General features: G+C 46.5%; 1 protein-coding gene across 1 annotated transcript in view; it reads left to right on the forward strand.

The window, feature by feature from the left end:
* Positions 1-18,657, forward strand: part of Galnt10 (polypeptide N-acetylgalactosaminyltransferase 10) — a gene marked incomplete at its 5' end in the record, with an annotated part of 202,670 nt that overhangs the window by 90,244 nt on the left and 93,769 nt on the right. Inside the window, 2 exons of the mRNA XM_010639832.2 lie at positions 13,517-13,619; positions 16,222-16,360. Coding sequence (XP_010638134.1) covers positions 13,517-13,619; positions 16,222-16,360 — 242 coding nt within the window. The remainder of the gene's footprint in view (positions 1-13,516; positions 13,620-16,221; positions 16,361-18,657) is intronic.

Raw genomic sequence — 18,657 nt, forward strand, 5'->3', positions numbered from 1 at the left:
TTAAAGTTTCCCAAAATTCAATTTATATATATATATGTATATATATATTTATATAAAAAGACTAATAATAGTATGTTATGCATCAATAGCAGCAACAGCTTTTCCAGGTTTGGCAGTCATCTGAACAAAATTATAAACATTCAGCACATTCCATTAAAAAAAAAACAAAAAACCAAGAATAGAATAATATCCAGAAAACAGCAAAGTTCTGTTGCTGTTGTGGTACCTGGCACCGTTTTTTTTTTATTAGCATCTTAATCATCATCTGGAAAGAGAACATTCTAGAGTAATATCATTAAATTTAGCTCTGATAAAGCACAGTCCCTACTATGTATCATAAAGCAGGTACAAGATATTTTACATTCATAGAGGTATGATACAATACCATCCTACATCAATAATACTAGAATCAGTTTTGATTTGAAATTTACTTTGTCTGCAAATAAGATTGCTACCCCTGTTTTTTTCTGGGCTCCTGTCAGAAGGAGAATTGTTTTCTATCTTTTCACTTTTAGTCTATGGGCTTCTTTTTGCACTAGGTGTGTTTCTTGTATACAACATATTGTTGGATTTTTTCTTATTCCATTTTGTCAGTCTATTTCTCTTGATTGGTGAGTTGAGGCCATTGACATTGCTGGTTATAACTGATATGTACTGACTTACTATTGACATGTTATTGGCCTTTTGTGGACTCTTTTTACTTTTTCACCTTCTCCTTTTAATTTCTTGCCTTGCCTATTTGATTTGCTCTGTTGGGCCTCATGGTGTTGTTGCCTTCATTGTCTTTTTCTAGGGTCTTGTTTACAATTCCTTGTAGTGCTGGTTTGGTATTCATGTAGTTTCTCAGGTGTTCTTTGTCTTAGAAGTATCTTATTTCCCCCTCCATTTTGAAAGAGAGTTTTGCCGGATACATCGGACTAGGTTGGAGGTTGTTCTCTTTTAGTACTTGAAATATATCTCATTCCAGGCTCTCCTTGCCCCAAGGGTTTGTGTTAAAAAGTCTGCTGTGATTCTGATGGGCTTTCCTTTATATGTGATTTGTTTCTTTTCTCTTACTGCTTGTAGTATTTTGTTCTTCTGTTGGGTTTCTGAGATCTTGATTATTATATGCCTAGGTGTAGATTTTTTTTGATTGTAGCTAGTTGGGGTCCTATATGCCTCAGTTATCTGAATGTCAAATTCATCCCCTCTGTTTGGGAAGTTTTGTCATTAATTCTGCGAACAGCTTTTTAAAGTCCTTTGTGTTTTCTCCTGTTGCTTCATGTATTCCTATCAGTCTTATGTTATTCTTCTTTTCATCATCTAGGAGTTGTTGGATCCATTTCTCATGATCCCTTACTGTTTTTAAGAGACCTCCCTTTTCATGGTCACTGACTGCAATCTTATTTTCTATATCTGAGAGTCTATCTTCGCATTCTTCTATTCTGTTGCGTACACTTTCTATGGAGTATTTAATCTCCTGGATATCTGTTTGAATCTGTTTTATGGATTCCATTTCTTTCCTATGTTGGGCGTTTATTTTTTCCAATTCTTTCTTATGCTGGGCCTTCATGGCTTCTATCATGGTCCTGAGCTCATCTATTTTTTTGTCAGTTTCTGCTCTAGAGTCTCAAATCACAACTTCCATTTTGCTCACTATCTCTCTGATTATCTGGCAAATTATTTCTGTTTTGAATTTTTCTAGAGCTTGATTGATCTGTTTTGTTACTTCCTGTGCTTTGAGTTCAGGGTGTCCTGGTGGTTCACTATTGGCCTTTTCATCCTCATTTGCCCTACTGTTTCCATTGGTGAACTGGAAGTCTGTCCTGTGTCTTACTAAAGTGTTTTCTCATTTTATTTTGTTGTCGGGCTGTCCTTGGTTTAATCTCTGGATTATCACCCAAATCTTCCTGATATAGTTACACCTTAGCTTCTGTGTCTCTAACGACCCACAGACATTCTCATCTTCATAACATCAGAGAAAACAGCTCATCAAATCAACCGCAATGCTTTATCCCAACTGATACAATCAGCAACACATTAAGATCAAGTACAACTTGGACACTGACCACCTGTGGTAGTCACTAGTCTATCACCCTTAAATCATTTGAATTAAATTGTGAAATCAAGAAGCAGTCCAGAACATGTCTGCAGTGAACAAAATTTCAATATAGTGTATTTACCATTTAATGGCTCAGACAGAGCGAGGATGCAAGACCTCTGATCTCAGTTAGCTGATGGCTCAACCCCATGACGCTGACTGACCTCGGGCTGCAAGGCCCAGATTGAGTTCCCCAACCTTCTGGATGGTTGAACTCCACAACATTCTATTACAGGTTTCCCATGCCCTTTCTTTAAAGATGTTCAAAGTTGGGAACTCAGAAAAATACCCTTGATGACCACCTCTGCCTCTGCAGAGTGGGCCCCAAGACTGGCACAGTTAGGAGGTCTGAGAGTGTGGGGGGGGCTTGTGGGGGTTACCTCTCGGTGCTTGAGTGATGGCAGCTGGGTCGGGAGCAGGCATGGCTCTTCTTCCCGCGGTGGATCCAACCTGGAGCCATTTAATCACAGGATAAAGTTAAGCCTCAGAATCCTTTTATGCTGATAAGTCCTTTTGGCTCTGTTAGGTATTGTCTAATCCCTCATGACCTTCCCTTCATCTAGAAGAGTTAAAACAGAAAGTGTCTCTATTCATTTGCTCAGCACAAAATTGACATCTCTTACCCTCATGGGGCTCACAGTTGAGAGAAAGACAAAACTCAAACGATCCCCAAATCAATGTAAAATTACATAGGAGTAGTAAGGATGCCGCCTGAGCACCCATCAGGAGCGTGATCTAGTGTGTGGGTTTGGATCTGTTCCAGAGGAGCTCTCCATCTGTAGAGGCATGGAGTGTTCTGGCAGCACTGTCCTGTGTCCTGTGTTGTGTTGTACCTCCTGTGTCCTCCTGGGGCACATAGTGGTGTGTCTCTGTGATCATCGTGTAGGTGACATAAATCAGACACTCCAGCTTAAATATCACATGGCTTCCCTTCTATGAGAAACTCAAAGTATAAGTAAATAGCAAAATAAAAGGTAGATAATAGGAAGTGGGAAGATAGATCTTTCTCAAAAGGGAAGAGGATCCAGAGATGGGTAGAAGGGTTGGGAAGGAAGGGATAAGGGATGAAAAAAGGAATTAAGTTGTATTTATTATTTACAGCACCACACAAGAAATGTACACATTGTGTACTGCAAACATGTGTTTTATTTATTTTTTATCTTATTGGGTTTATTGGTACTTTTAAAGTATGCAGTACAGTTACATTCATTGGGATCTTGTACCTTTACATGACAGGTCTTGGTTCTCATTGTTTTCCCCATGCCCCTGCCCTCCCTTCACCCCTCCATGCTCCCTTTTTACAAAGACTTTGTTTCCATTGTTTCCTTTTCTCATATTTTTTCTTGTCCTTTATTTCCTTTCCCCTACCCTTCCCACTTTCCCTGTACCTTTAGCCCTTTTCTTCCTATTTCACATTATCAGTTATACAATTTGGATCTTATCTACACTTTTAGTTTTTCATACCACAGAAACTATTCGGTATTTACATGTGTGTCTTTCTTATTTCACTTAAGAGTGTGGCCTCAATAAATATGTGCTTTTAGGAAGTGGGGGAGGGATAAGTTATGTAAAAACAAGAATGCCAGAGTGAAGGTGAGTGAGGAGGTAAGGGAAAGGGTGCTACCAGGGCTCACAGCCCTTTGTGAGCCCAGCCAAAAATAGTTGAGATGAGCAGAAGAGTTCAGAGGTTCCCAGATGGCAAATGCAGGAGGCCAGGATCCTCATCATTCAGACTTTCCTTGTGGACCAGGAGGGAGCCCAAGGAGTGAATATGTTTTGGACCCGGCCAATCTTGACTTCTACTTGGTGCTTTGATTCTGAGACCTTCTGAGGGGTGGTGCAACAGAAGACCCTAGCATTTATGGACAAGGAGAGGATAATACCAGAGGAGTTACGTCTTGTTTCCTTATCCCTCTACCACCCTTCTACCAGACCTTTGCAAGCAGTGAGCAACCAGCAGCCTGATGATTTATAGTTATAGAAGTGGAGACATAGGTGACTGTCTAACAGATGTACTTGAAACTTCACTCTTCTAGTTTACAGACGAGGACATTGACTGACTGCTGAAGGGGCACTGGGGCACTTGGGGCACTGTTGAGACCAATTTGTAAGAATCTGGATCACAAGGAAGAATGCAGTATTACAGTAGTTTGGTGATGTCTGCCTTCATCCTAGTGTGATTATGATGAAGAAATGGGAAGTCTACATAAAAATGCTTTGTAAATTGTAAGGTACTCTATTAGTCACCTTTCTGTCACTGGGACAAAATCCCTGACCCTTGCAATTTAAGGAGGAGGGGTTTATTTTGGCTAACAGTTTCAGAGGGTTTAGACAGAAATAGCATGCCAGAAGGGCCTAGTGAAAGAAAGGTGCTAAACCCATGGCAACCAGAAAGCAGAGGGATGGAGACAGAAAGACAAAGAGGAAGAAGGCAGGGACAAGAATATACTTTTCCTCGTCACAACCCCAGTGACCCACATCCTCCAACCCGGCCCTTTGTACTCACAGCATGTTCAACTATAAACCCATCAATGATTGGTCCTTTGAATGTAGCACCTCCATGATCCAGTTACCTTCAAAAGCCCAACTCTGAACACAGACTTTTGGAGGACATTTTAGACCTAATCCATAACAGGTATCATCCAACTAACAACTGAACATGGTATCTATACATTTCAGTGCTTCTTAAATACCAAACACTGCTAAAAATTGTACAGCAAGTCCCCGACTTACAAATGATTTCCATTCTGGGAGAATGTTCATAAGTCAGATTCATTCGTAATGTGATAAAGTGAGCCTTATACGGTAGAATACCTTTGAAAGTTCACAACTCGAATGTCAGTAAGTCAGAGACTTACTGGATTTGCTATATCTCTTTTCCTCTTTACAATGACTGTTATGCTAGGTACTATTAATTTTCACTCTTAAGTTTGGGGAACCAAGGCTTGGGAAAAGCATGTAAGTTGTCCAGGGTCACAGAATTTACATGCACTCGAACTGCGACGCAAATCTGGTCCCCTGATTCCAGATCAGCTATGCTTACAGGTCTTGTTATGCCCTCATCAAGATACGGGGGCGCTGTGGTTTTGGATCTGGAATCCGGCATGAAAGGCATGGTCCGCAGTGTACGGCACTGCTGGGAGGCGGTGGAAACACTAGGAGGTGGGCCACAGTTGGGGGATTTGAGGTTTTTGGAGTGTCTGGAACACGGGATGCCAGCTTGTCCTCCTGGAGGCCATGAGGCAACAGGTTTTCTGTGCCCTACACTCCCTCCATAATGGGCCATGCTACTACAGGAGCAAAGCAGTAGGGCCCAGGGCCCAAGGACAGAAATTTCTGAAACTATGAGCCAAATAAACTTCCTTATAGCATGATTATCTCAGATCCTTTGTCACAGTAAAGGAAAGCTAACAAGCAGATTATGATTATTACTATTAATAAGGAAGTGACTTGAGCACTTGGTGGCTCAGTCCCAAGCTCCCAAGGAGGAGACGAAGTGAGGTGCTTGTGGTCACTTTTCCATCCCTGAGAGGTAAGGACTTGCCTGGTGTCACGCTTACCGGTTTTGCTTGCTTGACTCCCCACCCACCTCCCCACACTGCCGCAGAGTAGGACCATGGCCCTCGGTTGCACTCAGCCCTGGAGGACAGCACTCTCTTCTGTGAGTCTTCACACGTCAGGCTGGCTGAGACTTTCTGGACCCCTTGGGAACTACCCTCTGGGTGCAGCACACTCGCCTGGCGACGTTCCCATGGCTGCCAGAGGTGTGTGTGGTTATGGCTCACGCAGAGTGGGCAGTTTGCAAGGGGCCTCCCTATCGATTTTCTTCTCTACACCTCAATTTTGGCATCTACAAAGTGGATATAATGCCATTAATAATACAATCAAGTCTCACCTCGTGGAAGAGGTAAGACTAGAGTGGACTCGGCCCTTAGAGTGAAAATAACATAAAATCAGAATCACCCCCGCCAGCTGCCTGTGGAATATAAAGACAAACCACCTCTCTTTGGCCAGCTGAGGCAGTTTTACCTGCAGCGTGAAAACCGATTCCTGTTTCCTTGGCTGAAGTAATCGCGGTTCCTCCTGAGGTACCAAAAGTCCTTTTCTCCCAGAGTAAGTTCACTCCACAGCAGAGAGCACACACTGCCGGTGGCCAGAGAAGCTTGGGCCTGGGGCTGCTGCAGAGTGGGCACAGGCATTCCAGGCCTCAGGGCAGCAGCTCTCTGGCATCCCAGCTCATGACCGCTCTGTCTGTTTTCATTGTGTGTCCCTGAATTTTTAAAGGTAAGAAAGAATATAATCCACTCTCTTCAGGTCTGATTTCTTCTCTTCCTTTTGTGTGTCTTCTCCCTCTCTCTCTCTCTCAAACTCCCCCCCCCCAATCTCTCGGCACTGAGCATCAAATCCTGGGCCTTCACTTGAAGCTTCCTCTTACCTTTTTTATTTTGAAACAAGGTCTCACTAAATTGCCCGAGCTGAACCCATACTTATAGTTGTCCTGCCTCAACACCTCAGAGTCCCTGTCTTGCTTTCTCTGGGCCATGTTGAAGCTTAAAAGTAGCATGTGTTGAACAACATACCAGTCCGGAGAAAGGCAGAGCCAGGCCCAGGTCCCCAGATGTTCCTGTCTGCACCTTTGGGGCCAAGGGCGTCAGGTGCATGGATAAACTTCTGAATCCAGTGTCCAAGATCTCAGGCAGCACATTTTGGCCCAGATCCACAGGACTCTGTAACCACTTTAACAAAACTCGGTGTGTACTTGTCTTCGCGTCTGGCTCCTCACCCACGCTGTAATCATCTCTGCCTGTGCCACTGTGCTGGCCTCATGCCTGGTGCCCCTGCTTCCTGCCAGGGTCCTGACCCCACCTGAACCTCTGTGGCTGCTGGAGAGCTTTCCAAATGCAACCTAATCTTGCCACCTCCTTATATAACACAAGGGTATTTCCGGAGCAGGAGGACAAACTCCTATCCACCCCTCCCCTCTTCTACACTTCCCTTCTTTCTCTAAGCATCACACACCTTGCTCTCTCAGTCTGTGTTTCATGTTGGCCCAGCCACAGGGCCTTTGCATGTGTTTGCTTTTCCCTCTGTAATGGTTTGTTTTCCTCCGTTGGGTTAACTCCCTCTCCAGATTCCTCAGGGAAGCCTTGCCAAACAATCAGATCTGGAATAACGGAAGTCCTTACGCCACATACCTTTCTTTTTTGCATCTCCCATGATAGCTACATTGGACCCTCAAGTTACGACCAGACTGACATATAAACAACTTGGGTTATGACCAGAATTTTAGATTTAATTTAAGTCCACTTTTGAGTTACAACCCAGATGCTGGCCACTTGTGCTTCCAGATGGTCTCAGATAGATTTAACCCTTAAAGAGCTCTGGAAGGAACGTGACAACATCCTTTCCTGGGTGGGGTTCCTTGAGAAATCCTGGGCCAGAGTCTCTCTGAGGACACTGAGATCTGCCTGTGCACAGGACAGAGGCTTTGAAGGCTGTGTACAGGAGCCTGAGCCTTCAGTCGACCAACTTGAGTTACAGCGAGCGCTTGGCAGCGAATTGAGTTTGTAAGTCAAGGGTCCACTGTAGTTTATGGGTGGTTTTGGATTAAACTCTATGCTTCCTCCTGACATACAGCTTCCGCTCAGCTCTTTGAGAACAAGGCCGTTTGCCCGCAGCAGAGCCTGGCCCATGCTTTGTTCCTTGTACACAGATAGATAGATGGACAGATGGATGAACGAGTGGATGGATGGACAGACACAAATGAATATTATCACATTTATTAGGAAGTGTTTGGGAATTTTTTTCCTCCCTCTGATAAAACATTTGGGTCCTTAATTGGAAATAATTGTTGCAATTGTTCCTTCAGAACGAAAGCAAGAATTTAGTGACGCTTCCTTTTGCCCTTTAGATAACAGACATCCCCAGATACCGTGGCTTTTTTTTTTTCCTCTCTGCTGTTTAAAAAAAAAAACTTTTAATGAGCTTTCACACCTTAAGTAGCAAATGACCTTTTCTAGAGTGATCTTTGCAAAACAAAGGGTGAAATGGATGTGTGGTGTGGTTCTGCTCTTGGAAACACCAGTTCAGTCTTTTCAAACAATTGCTCCTGTTTGTGAGTGACTGTCCCCCTTCCAGAGCAGGGAGAGGTGATTAGGACAGCAGGACTTGCCTGGCATGGGCCCAGCCATCTTCTTCTCCTTGTTGCTGGGTTGTTGTGTCTCTCCTTTGTCCCCTAAGTACCCTTTAGGGTTGATTATTTTCTTGTATAACTTGCTTTTGCTTGAAGCAAAGGAAAGTTGTCTCAGAAGAGTGGCCTGCTGGGTAGGGGCTGTAGCAGGGCAGCCTCTCTTAAGTCTGGTGTGGGGCTGGAATAAAAGTGGTCCCAAGCCTTTGAAGAGGGAATATTTCCTCCAAATGAAAGCAAAATTGTCTTTTTCCCTGCATTTCTCAGGAAGAGGAAGATTCTGGAACAGATTGAAAGTGCCAGGCAGGAACGTGCTTTCCCCTTGGAGCTCTCTGCCAGCCCATTCCTCCGCTCTTACCCGCCAAGAGACCCAACGTAAGGCCCTGCGGTTCTGACCCAGGCTTCCTGGTTCGTGGCTCATGACTCCCTTTTCACTCCAGCCGGGTCCAGCTCCTGGCATTAAGTCAATACACCCCTCGCTCTGTAGCCTTTCTTTCTTTGGCACACTTTCCCTCCAGCTGGATCCCGTTCCCCCCTTTGCTGCCAATCAGAGCCCTTCCCATCCTGCCCAGCTCCTCACAAAGTCTTCTGTTCCTTAGGAACCCTTCCCTGGCCATCCCTGGCTCTGACATGAACCTACAGAATTTGTCTGTACGCCTTCAAGGCACAGTTATATAGTGCTTTCCCCTTTCTTACCTATCTGATTTTCCCCTTTCTTATATATGTGTGTGTGTTTTTCCCTTCCTTGTATATGTATAGCCATACTGTTGCTGAGCTATGGACTATTTTTATTCATCTTTGTCTCCCAGTCTCCTTTGGACATAGTAGACCTTCAATAATTATTTGTTAGGTGAAATAAAAACAGTCCAGCTTGTGTCCTCGGAACTCAGGAAGAAATTACATTTCTCCAGTTGTCCTAACTCCCTTGTTTAAAGTAATTGTCCTTTTGGCTGACTGAGATCCACTGGGTGCTCTTTGAGGTATGAACTACAAGGTCACCTTGAAGAGAATCCCTTGCTCTGTGTGTGTGTGTGTGTGTGTGTGTGTGTGTGTGTGTGTGTTGGGGGAGGGAGGAGATGCTAAAGGGAAGAGAGCAAGAAAGAAGAGAAGGTTACTAGAATAATCCATTCAGTAGATAAACAAATGTTTGGAGTTACAGAGAGAGCTGTTGAACCCCCAAAGCAAGATGATTCCAGTGCTTTTGTAGGATTCCTTGAGAAGAGGGTGGGAAAAAGCCTTCCTAGAATCTGCAGCAGAGCCTGGCTGCTCAAAGCAGCCTCAGACCCCCAGCTGAGGCAGATGACCTGCTCATTTTTGTTTTTGTTGGTTTTTTGGGTTTTTTTTTTTCAGCGCTCGAGTGGTTTTGAAGGCACAGTGCAGCCTGGCCAGAGGTCCAGGTGTCCTTGCAGAGTGGGCTTTGCCAAGCCTGCAGTCCTGGGATTAGGGAATGCGCGTCAACGAGTCTTTCTTCTTGAGCAGAATACAGTTGGCCTGCTTTGCCACTCCTCTCTCCTGTCTCTGAAGGGTGCCAGGCACGCTAAATAGTGATTAAACAAAGATTAAAATTCCATTTGTGTGTGTGAGCGTGTGTGTGGCTGTTTGAACACTAATCGATTCTTTTAGTGGAATGTTAAGTAAAAGCACACAGACACCAGAAGCAGTTATTTAGAGCAGCCAGTGAAAATGCATTTCCAATTTATTGTTTAATGTGATTTCCACATTAATTTTCCCAGCCTCCCCACAAATGCGTCTCCCTGGCTGTGCACCTTCCCACCCACTTTGCCTCCTGCAAGCAAAAGGACATTTTGGAAACCATGGGGAAGAAAAGTAGCAAAAGATGGTTGCAAAAGAAGGAAAATAATCAGCTTTCAGAGCCAAATCAAGTTTATAGAATTTAAGAAATTGTGCATTACTACTGGATGGAAAAATCCAGAGGTGCTTTATCATGCAACATTAAGTCACTGCTGTTGCTTAAGAGTCACTGCCTTTTCAAAAGCATTGTTAGTGCCTTTCTTATTAAAAGGTCTCGTGGCATTTGTGTCTGTTGTAGAATGCCACTGTAACTCACAACTGTTTTCTTTCCTTAAGGAACATTTAAGTTCCACATGGGCACATGACGTATTGTTAATGAAGAAACTCTCTAAATCCTGTTATCAGCAAGAGCCAGTTGAACTGATCAGGTGTTAAGTAGGTTACCCCTTCAGGATCCATAGTGTTTGTCTCAGGTACTTTTCGCATTGCTGGGAGAAAAATACCCAGTGCCCAAAGTTAAAGGGGAAAAAGTTCATCTGGCTCGCACTTTGTAGAGGTTTCATTCTATAGTTGGCTGGCCCCAAGGCTGGGTGGCATGGCAGAGGGACATCGCAGAGGAGAAACAGTCCATAGCAAGCAGGCAGGCTAGAACAAGCAAAGGGAAAGACCAGCCAGTGACAAGACAAGCCTCTCCCCTTAGAGCCTATCCAGGCTACCCTTAGGTCAGGTAGCACCCACACCCTTAATCCTACCCAGAGCTATGCCAAACTCGTCAGCGAACTGGTTTAATGATCTCACATCCATTTTCCAGGTGGGAACATGGAGGTGTCTGTGATTTCTGTACCATGCACGAGGTCACACAACAAGGGCTCTCTCTACTACAAACTAGCCTAGGAGTCAGAGAACATGGCCCTTATCCTCTTATCCACTCATGTGGCCTTGGTGTCATACCTTGGCCTGTTTGGGCTTCACTTTCCCCGTGTGTAAGAGGGGGAAGGTAGACTAATTATCTCTGAGCAGTTGCGTAGTTCACATGTTTGAAGAGGACTCCAGTAGTCACATTTTAGACATTTACAGCTCCCCGTGTCAACAAGCTGCAAGGACTCAAGTGACCCCTAAACCTGCACAGAGCACCTCGGGGGAACCTGGGAGGGAGATTAAACTCTGAGAAGCATTGGCTCTAACCCAGCACCATGACGCCTGTCCAGCCCATCTTGAGGAACAACCAGGCTTCCTGTGCCTGCCGTCCTTTGACACCTTCTTCGAAGGGGTCTGTTTCATAGCAGCCCCAGGCCGCCCTTTGGAATCTCTTCAGCAGAGGATGACGGCTGGACTAGGCAGCAGCTTCTGCCATTGGCCCTCCTTCCAGTCTCAGGACCTCCTCAGAGGACATGGTGATAGCTTCTCCCATCCTCTGTAGTCCTCACGATTTCTGCCTGTCCCATCCAGTACACATCGCTGTATATCTCAGCACACTGCAGACCCGCTGGGGCCACGCAGGTAACAGGTACAAGGTGAGCAGCAAGTGGAGCCCAGTAAGGAATGCTGGGACTACAGCAGCCTGGAGAGAGAAATCCCGCCCTCTTCTGTCCCGCCCTTATTCAGGCCACCTGCAGTCCACATACTGACTTCTCTTTTTTCAGAAGATGAACATGTTGATAAAACAATATGAAATCTTCATACTTTTTAAAGCCATAATTTAAAACACACACACATACACACACACACGCACACACACACACACACACACACACACACACACACTTCCTAAAAGCCACCAGACAGCATTTTCCAGCAACCACAGAAGCAGAGCATTACCGTGGGCAGGCCCCTGACTCACCCCAAACTTGATTTCTCCATCTGGCTTAGGGAATTGGCCTTGCCATCTACAGATACATTTGCTTGTATGGAAGATGTGATCTCCTGTTTGCTTTTAGCAAAAGAAGGTCTTCAAATGGATTCCCAGTGCCAGAAACAAACACACTCTGCTCTGAGTGAAGGGGGTGGCAGCCTGAGGTGCCTCCTGCAGAGCTGGAACTCATGACATTTGGAACCCTCTGAACTGATTAGGGCCCCTTAAGGACCTCCCAGTCTGCTTCTGTGATTTCCAAGAGCCCTCAGGATTGGTTGCAGGCACATGGCCTCTGTGACTGTTGTTTTCTTGCTGTGTCTGATTGTTGTCATAACGAGACATGCTGCAAGGATGTTGGGCCATGGTGGAAAGCCCACTGATGCAAAGATGAGGCAGAGACTCAATAAACAAGCTTAGGGATGGTTAGCTCAAGGCCTGCCTAGTTAATTATCTAAGAAATAGGACTGTTGGACCCTGCTGCCATAATGGCACGAACAAGTCTGCAGATTGTAATAGGCCAGGTGATCTGGAAAGCCACTGACATTTGCATGCACACGGAAGATGTTTAAATAGCCTTGCAGTGTGGGCTGTGCAGGGCTTTGGCCTTGCCTGTTGATGTGGGAAAACATCAGCCCCTTGGGTTGACTCTGGACCCAGGAATTCACCCTCCCTCAATTAGAGAAGCCGCTTCCTAATGGGCCCACTAGGATGGGCCTACTTCTGGGAGACCTAACCAGTGCCCTTGCAGGCCAGCTGCTCTCTTGGGGCTGCTGTATTTTTTTTCCTTTCAGCCTCTCAGTTGTGTGCCCCAAACTCTGCACACAATTGCCACATGTTCGACCTCTTTGAAGCTGGGCCCTGGGAGCTACAGAGATGACCAAGACCCAGTTTGTCTTTCTGTGCCCAATCTCAATACCTGCACCGTGAAGCTGTGCCCTAGCCATTGGCCCTGCCCTCCTTGCTGCTCCTGTCCAAGGCCCAGCCCCATGTCCTCGTGTCCCGGAAACTCCACTTCTCCCAGTGGATGTGAACGCTAGGCCACTCATCTGAGTGACCACCCTTCCCTGTCCACTGTGTCGCCTCCGGCCACCTGAGCTCGAGAGCCCCGGAAACAGGTCTGAACTGAACAGTGTGCAGTACTCGCTGAACGTTGAAGGCTTAGTGCCAACAGGAGAGGGGGAAGAAAGCAAAATGTAAAATACCTCAACGGTTTCTTACAGACTGCATGTTGAAATGATAATACATCATCATACTGGGTTAATTAAAATATACTACTAAAACCAATTTCATCTTCCTTTTCCTAACATGGAAAGTAGAAAACTTCAGATGACAGGTCTGGCTCGTGCCTTGTTTCTCATGGGCCGCACTATACATGACACCTTCTCCTGAGCGTGAGAAGAAGGAGCCTGTCTTTTCTTTCTCCTACAGATTTGGGAGCTCCTAGAGAACGGGGGTTTCTGCTCTCTCACCTTGCACACCTGGCTGGCACATGGTAGTCACACAAAGTTGGGCAGAGGGAGCAGATGGACAAATCCAGTAGACACACAGCCATCCCGCGGGCTCCAGGGGCAGTGGCCCTTCCGGGGCTGTCGTTGACCTTAACCCGGTTTTCCTGTCTCTCACAGGTTTTGTCTTTTCTTTCCAGGGCTCACACAGTCGGCAGAAGAAGCCTTTTTTTGTGGGAGATGGGCAGAAGCTGAAGGACTGGCACGACAAGGGGGCCATCAGGAGGGATGCCCAGCGCGTGGGTATGGAGGGCAGGATTCCCCGGGTGGGCTCCGTGATGGCTGTAGGCACGGGTGTGTGGGGGCGTGGACGTGTTCGCATGTGTGTGTGGACCTCCTGCCAACTGCCCTGACGGCCCCATCGCTGCTGCCCCTGAGTCCTGTCCCTTTCCCCGCTGTTCTGACCACTGCTCCCCTCACACCAGCGGACTCTCTGCCGCAGAGATTTGCCCTGCCACCTTTTGTGGGTGACCAGAAATGTCTCCACCATAGGATTCTTGAGCACTAGAACAGGAACCAGTAATTACAAGAGCTGATACCTATTAAATGCCTCGGGTGAGCAAGGTCTGCTCTCCATGCTCTGTGTATTTTCTCCGTGTGATCTTGAACAGCAACCTTTCTGGCTACTTAGTAAGAGGGGAACTGTACTTCACAGAGTCGTAGTAATCTGCCTGCAATCACACAGTGAAAATGAGGCTGGCTTGGAACTTGAACCCAAGCCTAGAAGGTAGAGTTGGTCCCTACCCAGTATTGTGGCCAGGAGGTTGAGTTCATTTTGTGGGCTTCAGATAAAGTTTTCTTTTTCTACGTTGTCTTGGGAGTAGTTCCTTTAAGATGGAGAGTGGGGGGTGGTACTGGGACAGAACGTGGAGACTCATGTCCAAAACTTGATGCCACTTACCGGCCATGCCCGTCAGATGAAACCCATGCTCCCAGAGCCCCAGTCTGCCCATCTGTCTGTGGGGCTCCTGCTTCCTGCCCATGCAACCTCAGAGAATTGCTGTAAGAGTGACTTGGAAAGTCATGGATATGAGTAGCTTTGCCATACTGGGAAGCATGATAGACACATAAGGGACTGGTACCCCATTCATTTTTTTTTTCAGTTAAAGGCATTCCCACCTGTTATATTGTACCAAGGGCTCTGAAGAGAACTGACATCATAATGAATGGCCAGGGTGATCTAAAGATAACAACGGGCATTCCTCTGATGACAGTGATTTAAAATTAAAGGTGAAGGGGCACTGCTTAAATTCAGAAAGGAAATATTTACAAAGGGCTGATTTGCCAGACATCTGCACTAGAATTATTAGAACAGTGGGTTACCCCGCAAGGAAAGAGCAGTGGGGACATTGAGAATGATAACCAGCAGGGTGTGATGGCCCATGCTAGTAATGCCAACTATTCAGGGGGCCAAGGCAGGAGGGTCACAAGTTCGAGGCCAGCCTGTGCAACGTAGTGAGATCCTGACTCAGTATCAAAGAGCTAGGGAAGTGTAGCCCAGTGATTAAAAGTGCTTGCCTAGACTGCATGGGGCCCTGGTTCAATCCAGGACACTGCAAAGAAAAAAGACAAAGAGGAAAGAAGAGGGAGACGGGAAGAACAGCAGGGATCTTACACTGAGTCATCGCCTCAGTCATCACAGTGAGCCTCCTTATTCCATGTAATACAAAGGGCAAAAACAGGCTCAGAGAAGCTATCCACATGTCCAGGACGACATACCGGGGACGAGCAGGGCAGCCCAGCATCCCCGACAGCCCCCTTTTTCTGCTTCCTGCGCCTGTGTCCTTGTGGAGTCCAACCTGGGCCCTGGTCACCAGTGTTTAAGCTCCAGCAGAGCTGGTACAGAGGGCGGGTCCTTTCCCTCATCCAGCTGAGCTGGAGTAGCCACAGCCCCAGGGCTCCACCCTCAGCTCACACCTCCGGAGCTGACCTCGGTGTTTACCTTGCCGAGTAATAAAATAAACAGAACGTAGTTCAGACCACCAGCTCTGGAAGTGAGGTGACTTTTAACCATCTGATTTTATTGCCACTTCTTCAAGGCTCACACGCACAGGCTCTTGGGCCACTTTTGCAGGGCTGTGGTGCAGTTCTCACACCTTGCCCCTTGGGAACCCAGAGAATACTTTTCCCCCTGATGGGTTATGCAGAGAGAGGAAACCTGGCTTTCTCCACCCAGATCTGTGACTCAGAGCAACACGTTTCAGGTCATCCTGGCTGGGGGTACGCAGCTGTTATTTGATCGCTTGAGGAAAAAGCACAAACATCTTTTGTCATGTGTAGCGACTTTGACTTACATACCAAATTTGATGTGCACGTTATCACTCTTCGTCACATTTGTATGTTTTATAGTTTACAAGAAGCATTCACATGGGAGTCCTTTCATTAGATTCCCCCAACATGCTGTGGCCACAGAGGAGGAAGCTGCAGCTCAGGACCAGGTTGATGTGCTCCTGGCCTGGCCTCCTGCCTAGGTGATTGGACGCAGAGGTTGGGGGTGTTTGGACCTCCCAGGAGAGTGGAGGGAGCAGGGGCTTGAGAACCCACACCTGGCTTTATAACCTTTCTGGGTCTCAGTGTGTTCATCTGTAGAATGAGAGCTCTCGTGGCCGCTCTACAGGGTTGCTATGACGACTACATGAGAACAAGATGTGTGCATGTGTGATGCAACCACAACCAAATACATGTCAGGTCTCCGCCCCACTGCCCGCTGCTCCCCGCAGATTCTGGAAGTGTCCCCCTGTACGGCAAGGATAAAGTTGCATCCACCCTTCTCTCCCCGCTCCATTCACAGTGCCCCCCACAGAAGCCAGGTAATGGGCAGTACTGAATTACTCTTTGCATCTAGGGAATGGAGAACAGGGGAGACCTTACCCCATGACTGATGCAGAGAGAGTGGACCAGGCATACCGAGAAAATGGATTTAACATCTACGTCAGTGATAAGATCTCCCTGAATCGCTCTCTCCCTGACATCCGGCACCCAAGGTGAGTGTAAAGTCTCATCTTCTGGGATCTAAGGACTTGGGCTCTAGCTGTGGTTTGAGAATTAAAGAAATAGGTACAGGTAGTGCTGCGAGCAGAGACTTTGTCCTGTCACACAGGGCCCTCTGCGGATTCGCCTGGAACTTAGTGCTCTTATGCCGTCTCTAGAGGGGCCAGGTTCCTTCTCCTTCTGAGAGCTGAAACCACCTGACCTCTGCATTTTGCCTTTGGCCCTGCCCCCACACCAAGAAGTTCAGACATCAGTTTAGGGAACTATGACTGTGATGTCTGTGACCCTCACCCTCTCCACTTTCCATATATGATGTTGTTCTTTTTTAAAACATTACCTTTTAGGGCTGAGGATTTACTTCAGTGGTGCCACCTTGTCTACCTCACAAGTGCAAGGTCCTGAGTTCAATCCCCAGTACCGAAAAACAAAAAAAAAGTTTTTATTCTTTGTTAAAAATTATCCCTCACCATACTGGGTGAGGATGCAGTGTAATGATTGTAAAAACCATAACAATGGCAGCTAACATTCTTTGAACAGATATCAAGCACTTCCTGTGAGGTAAGCCCTGGAATGATGTCTGTTTTCCAGATGAGGAAACTGACAATCAGAGAAGTGTCAGAACTTCAGGCTACAGGACAATTGTGAAGCTGAGCCAGGTCTCACCCTGCAGTTTAACTGAACCTGTACTCTGTGCCTTTGGCGCTCCTGCTTCCCTGGTGTCATCAGGAAAGTTTGTTTTCATGTAATGGTGATTTTCCTAGGAGAGCAGTTGTCCAACCTGGGTGCACTAGAATCACCCAGAGGTCTGCTAGAACACAGGACATTGGGCTTTCCCCCAAATTCCCAGCCAAGTGGGGAGCCAAGAGCTGACATCTGAAGGGCTTGGTTGGGGCCCACACTTTCAGGACCACCGCCAGTGGAAGATCTTAGAACCACTTCTGTGCAAGGCAGTGCTGAGAGACCCCAGAGCAGAGAGTGTTTTGCTCAGGGACTAAGAAAATAGAACCTAGGAAAAGATAAGAGCCGACACTTATTAGGTACTTACTGTATGCCTGGCATCGCTCTAAGCCAGTGGTCTGCAAAGCATGGTCTCCCAGAACGGCAGCATCAGCATGGCCACGTAATTGGTTAGATGTGCCAAAACTCGGGCCCCAGCTCAGATGCACTAAGTCAGAAGCACCAGGGAGGGGTGCATCAGTCTGCGGAACAAGCCCTCAGCCGAACCAGTCTTCTGGGCACCCTGCATTCTTTGAGTCAGCCAAATGTGCCAAAACCCCTAGGAAGTAGGTTTATCCACCACTTTGCAGAGAAGAAATGAGGCCCAAGGTAAAAGTGTTGGAATAAGACGACACAGCTGGTAAGAGTTGAACTCAGGGAGTCGGACCCCAAACTCTGTGTTCTTAATCCCTGGTGTCTGAAGGTTTTTCCACCTCTAGGAACTCAATCGGGAGACTGCAAAGCGGGGACTTAAAGTTCGTAGCGTGTTTGGTGACTTACAAAATACTCTTGTCCCCATGACCTCCTTATTTGCCTGTAACAGTCCTTTGAGGATGGCGTTTGTATCATCTTTCCTACCTTGTAGATGGGGAAACTGCATGGCAGGGACACTTCACCTAAAAGATGGGTTGTCACCCAGGATTGCACCCTTTGCCCCAGGATCAGTTGCCAGGAGGGGACAGAACAGTGTGCTCGCCTACAGGGGTTGCAGTTTTTTTCATGATCTTCTCTGTGAAGCCCCAGAGTCTTCCATCTAAGTCTCGGACTGTAATTCAGCTGTCAATGATGTTGCAGGATTCAGAACTATGTATGACCTGATTCTGAGGGTCACAAACTCAGTTTGTGTGCTTAGCTTCTTGCAGGGCTCAGACTTCTAATTTCATCTCTCTAGATGTAGGAAAGAAGTTCATCTGAGAGCATGGTGTTCTAACCTCAGCTGCTGTTTTTATTATATGATGGGTTCTCAACCCTGTCTGTACCTTGTTTTGTTTTGTTTTTAAGCACAAAGTCTGGCGTCCCACATCTGACTACAGGAAGCTCAATCTCTTTGGGTACAGCCTGAGTCTCAGTCATTTGTAAAATGTCCAAAAGCAAATCACACATGTAACCAGGTTAAGAAGCACTGATGTCAAATAAGAAATACTTTGCAATGAGAGGGAGAGGCTGGGTGTGGTCACAACTTTCATCCATCCATCCGTTCATTCGGTAACTATAGATTGATGGTCTTCTATGGGCCACGCCCTGTGCTCAGCACGAGGAGCCCAGGGTTAGAGGGGTCATTATTGCTGCCTTA

Source organism: Fukomys damarensis, unplaced genomic scaffold (genome assembly GCF_012274545.1).
Source record: "Fukomys damarensis isolate Sample0158 unplaced genomic scaffold, DMR_v1.0_HiC HiC_scaffold_9, whole genome shotgun sequence".
Lineage (NCBI taxonomy): Eukaryota > Metazoa > Chordata > Mammalia > Rodentia > Bathyergidae > Fukomys > Fukomys damarensis.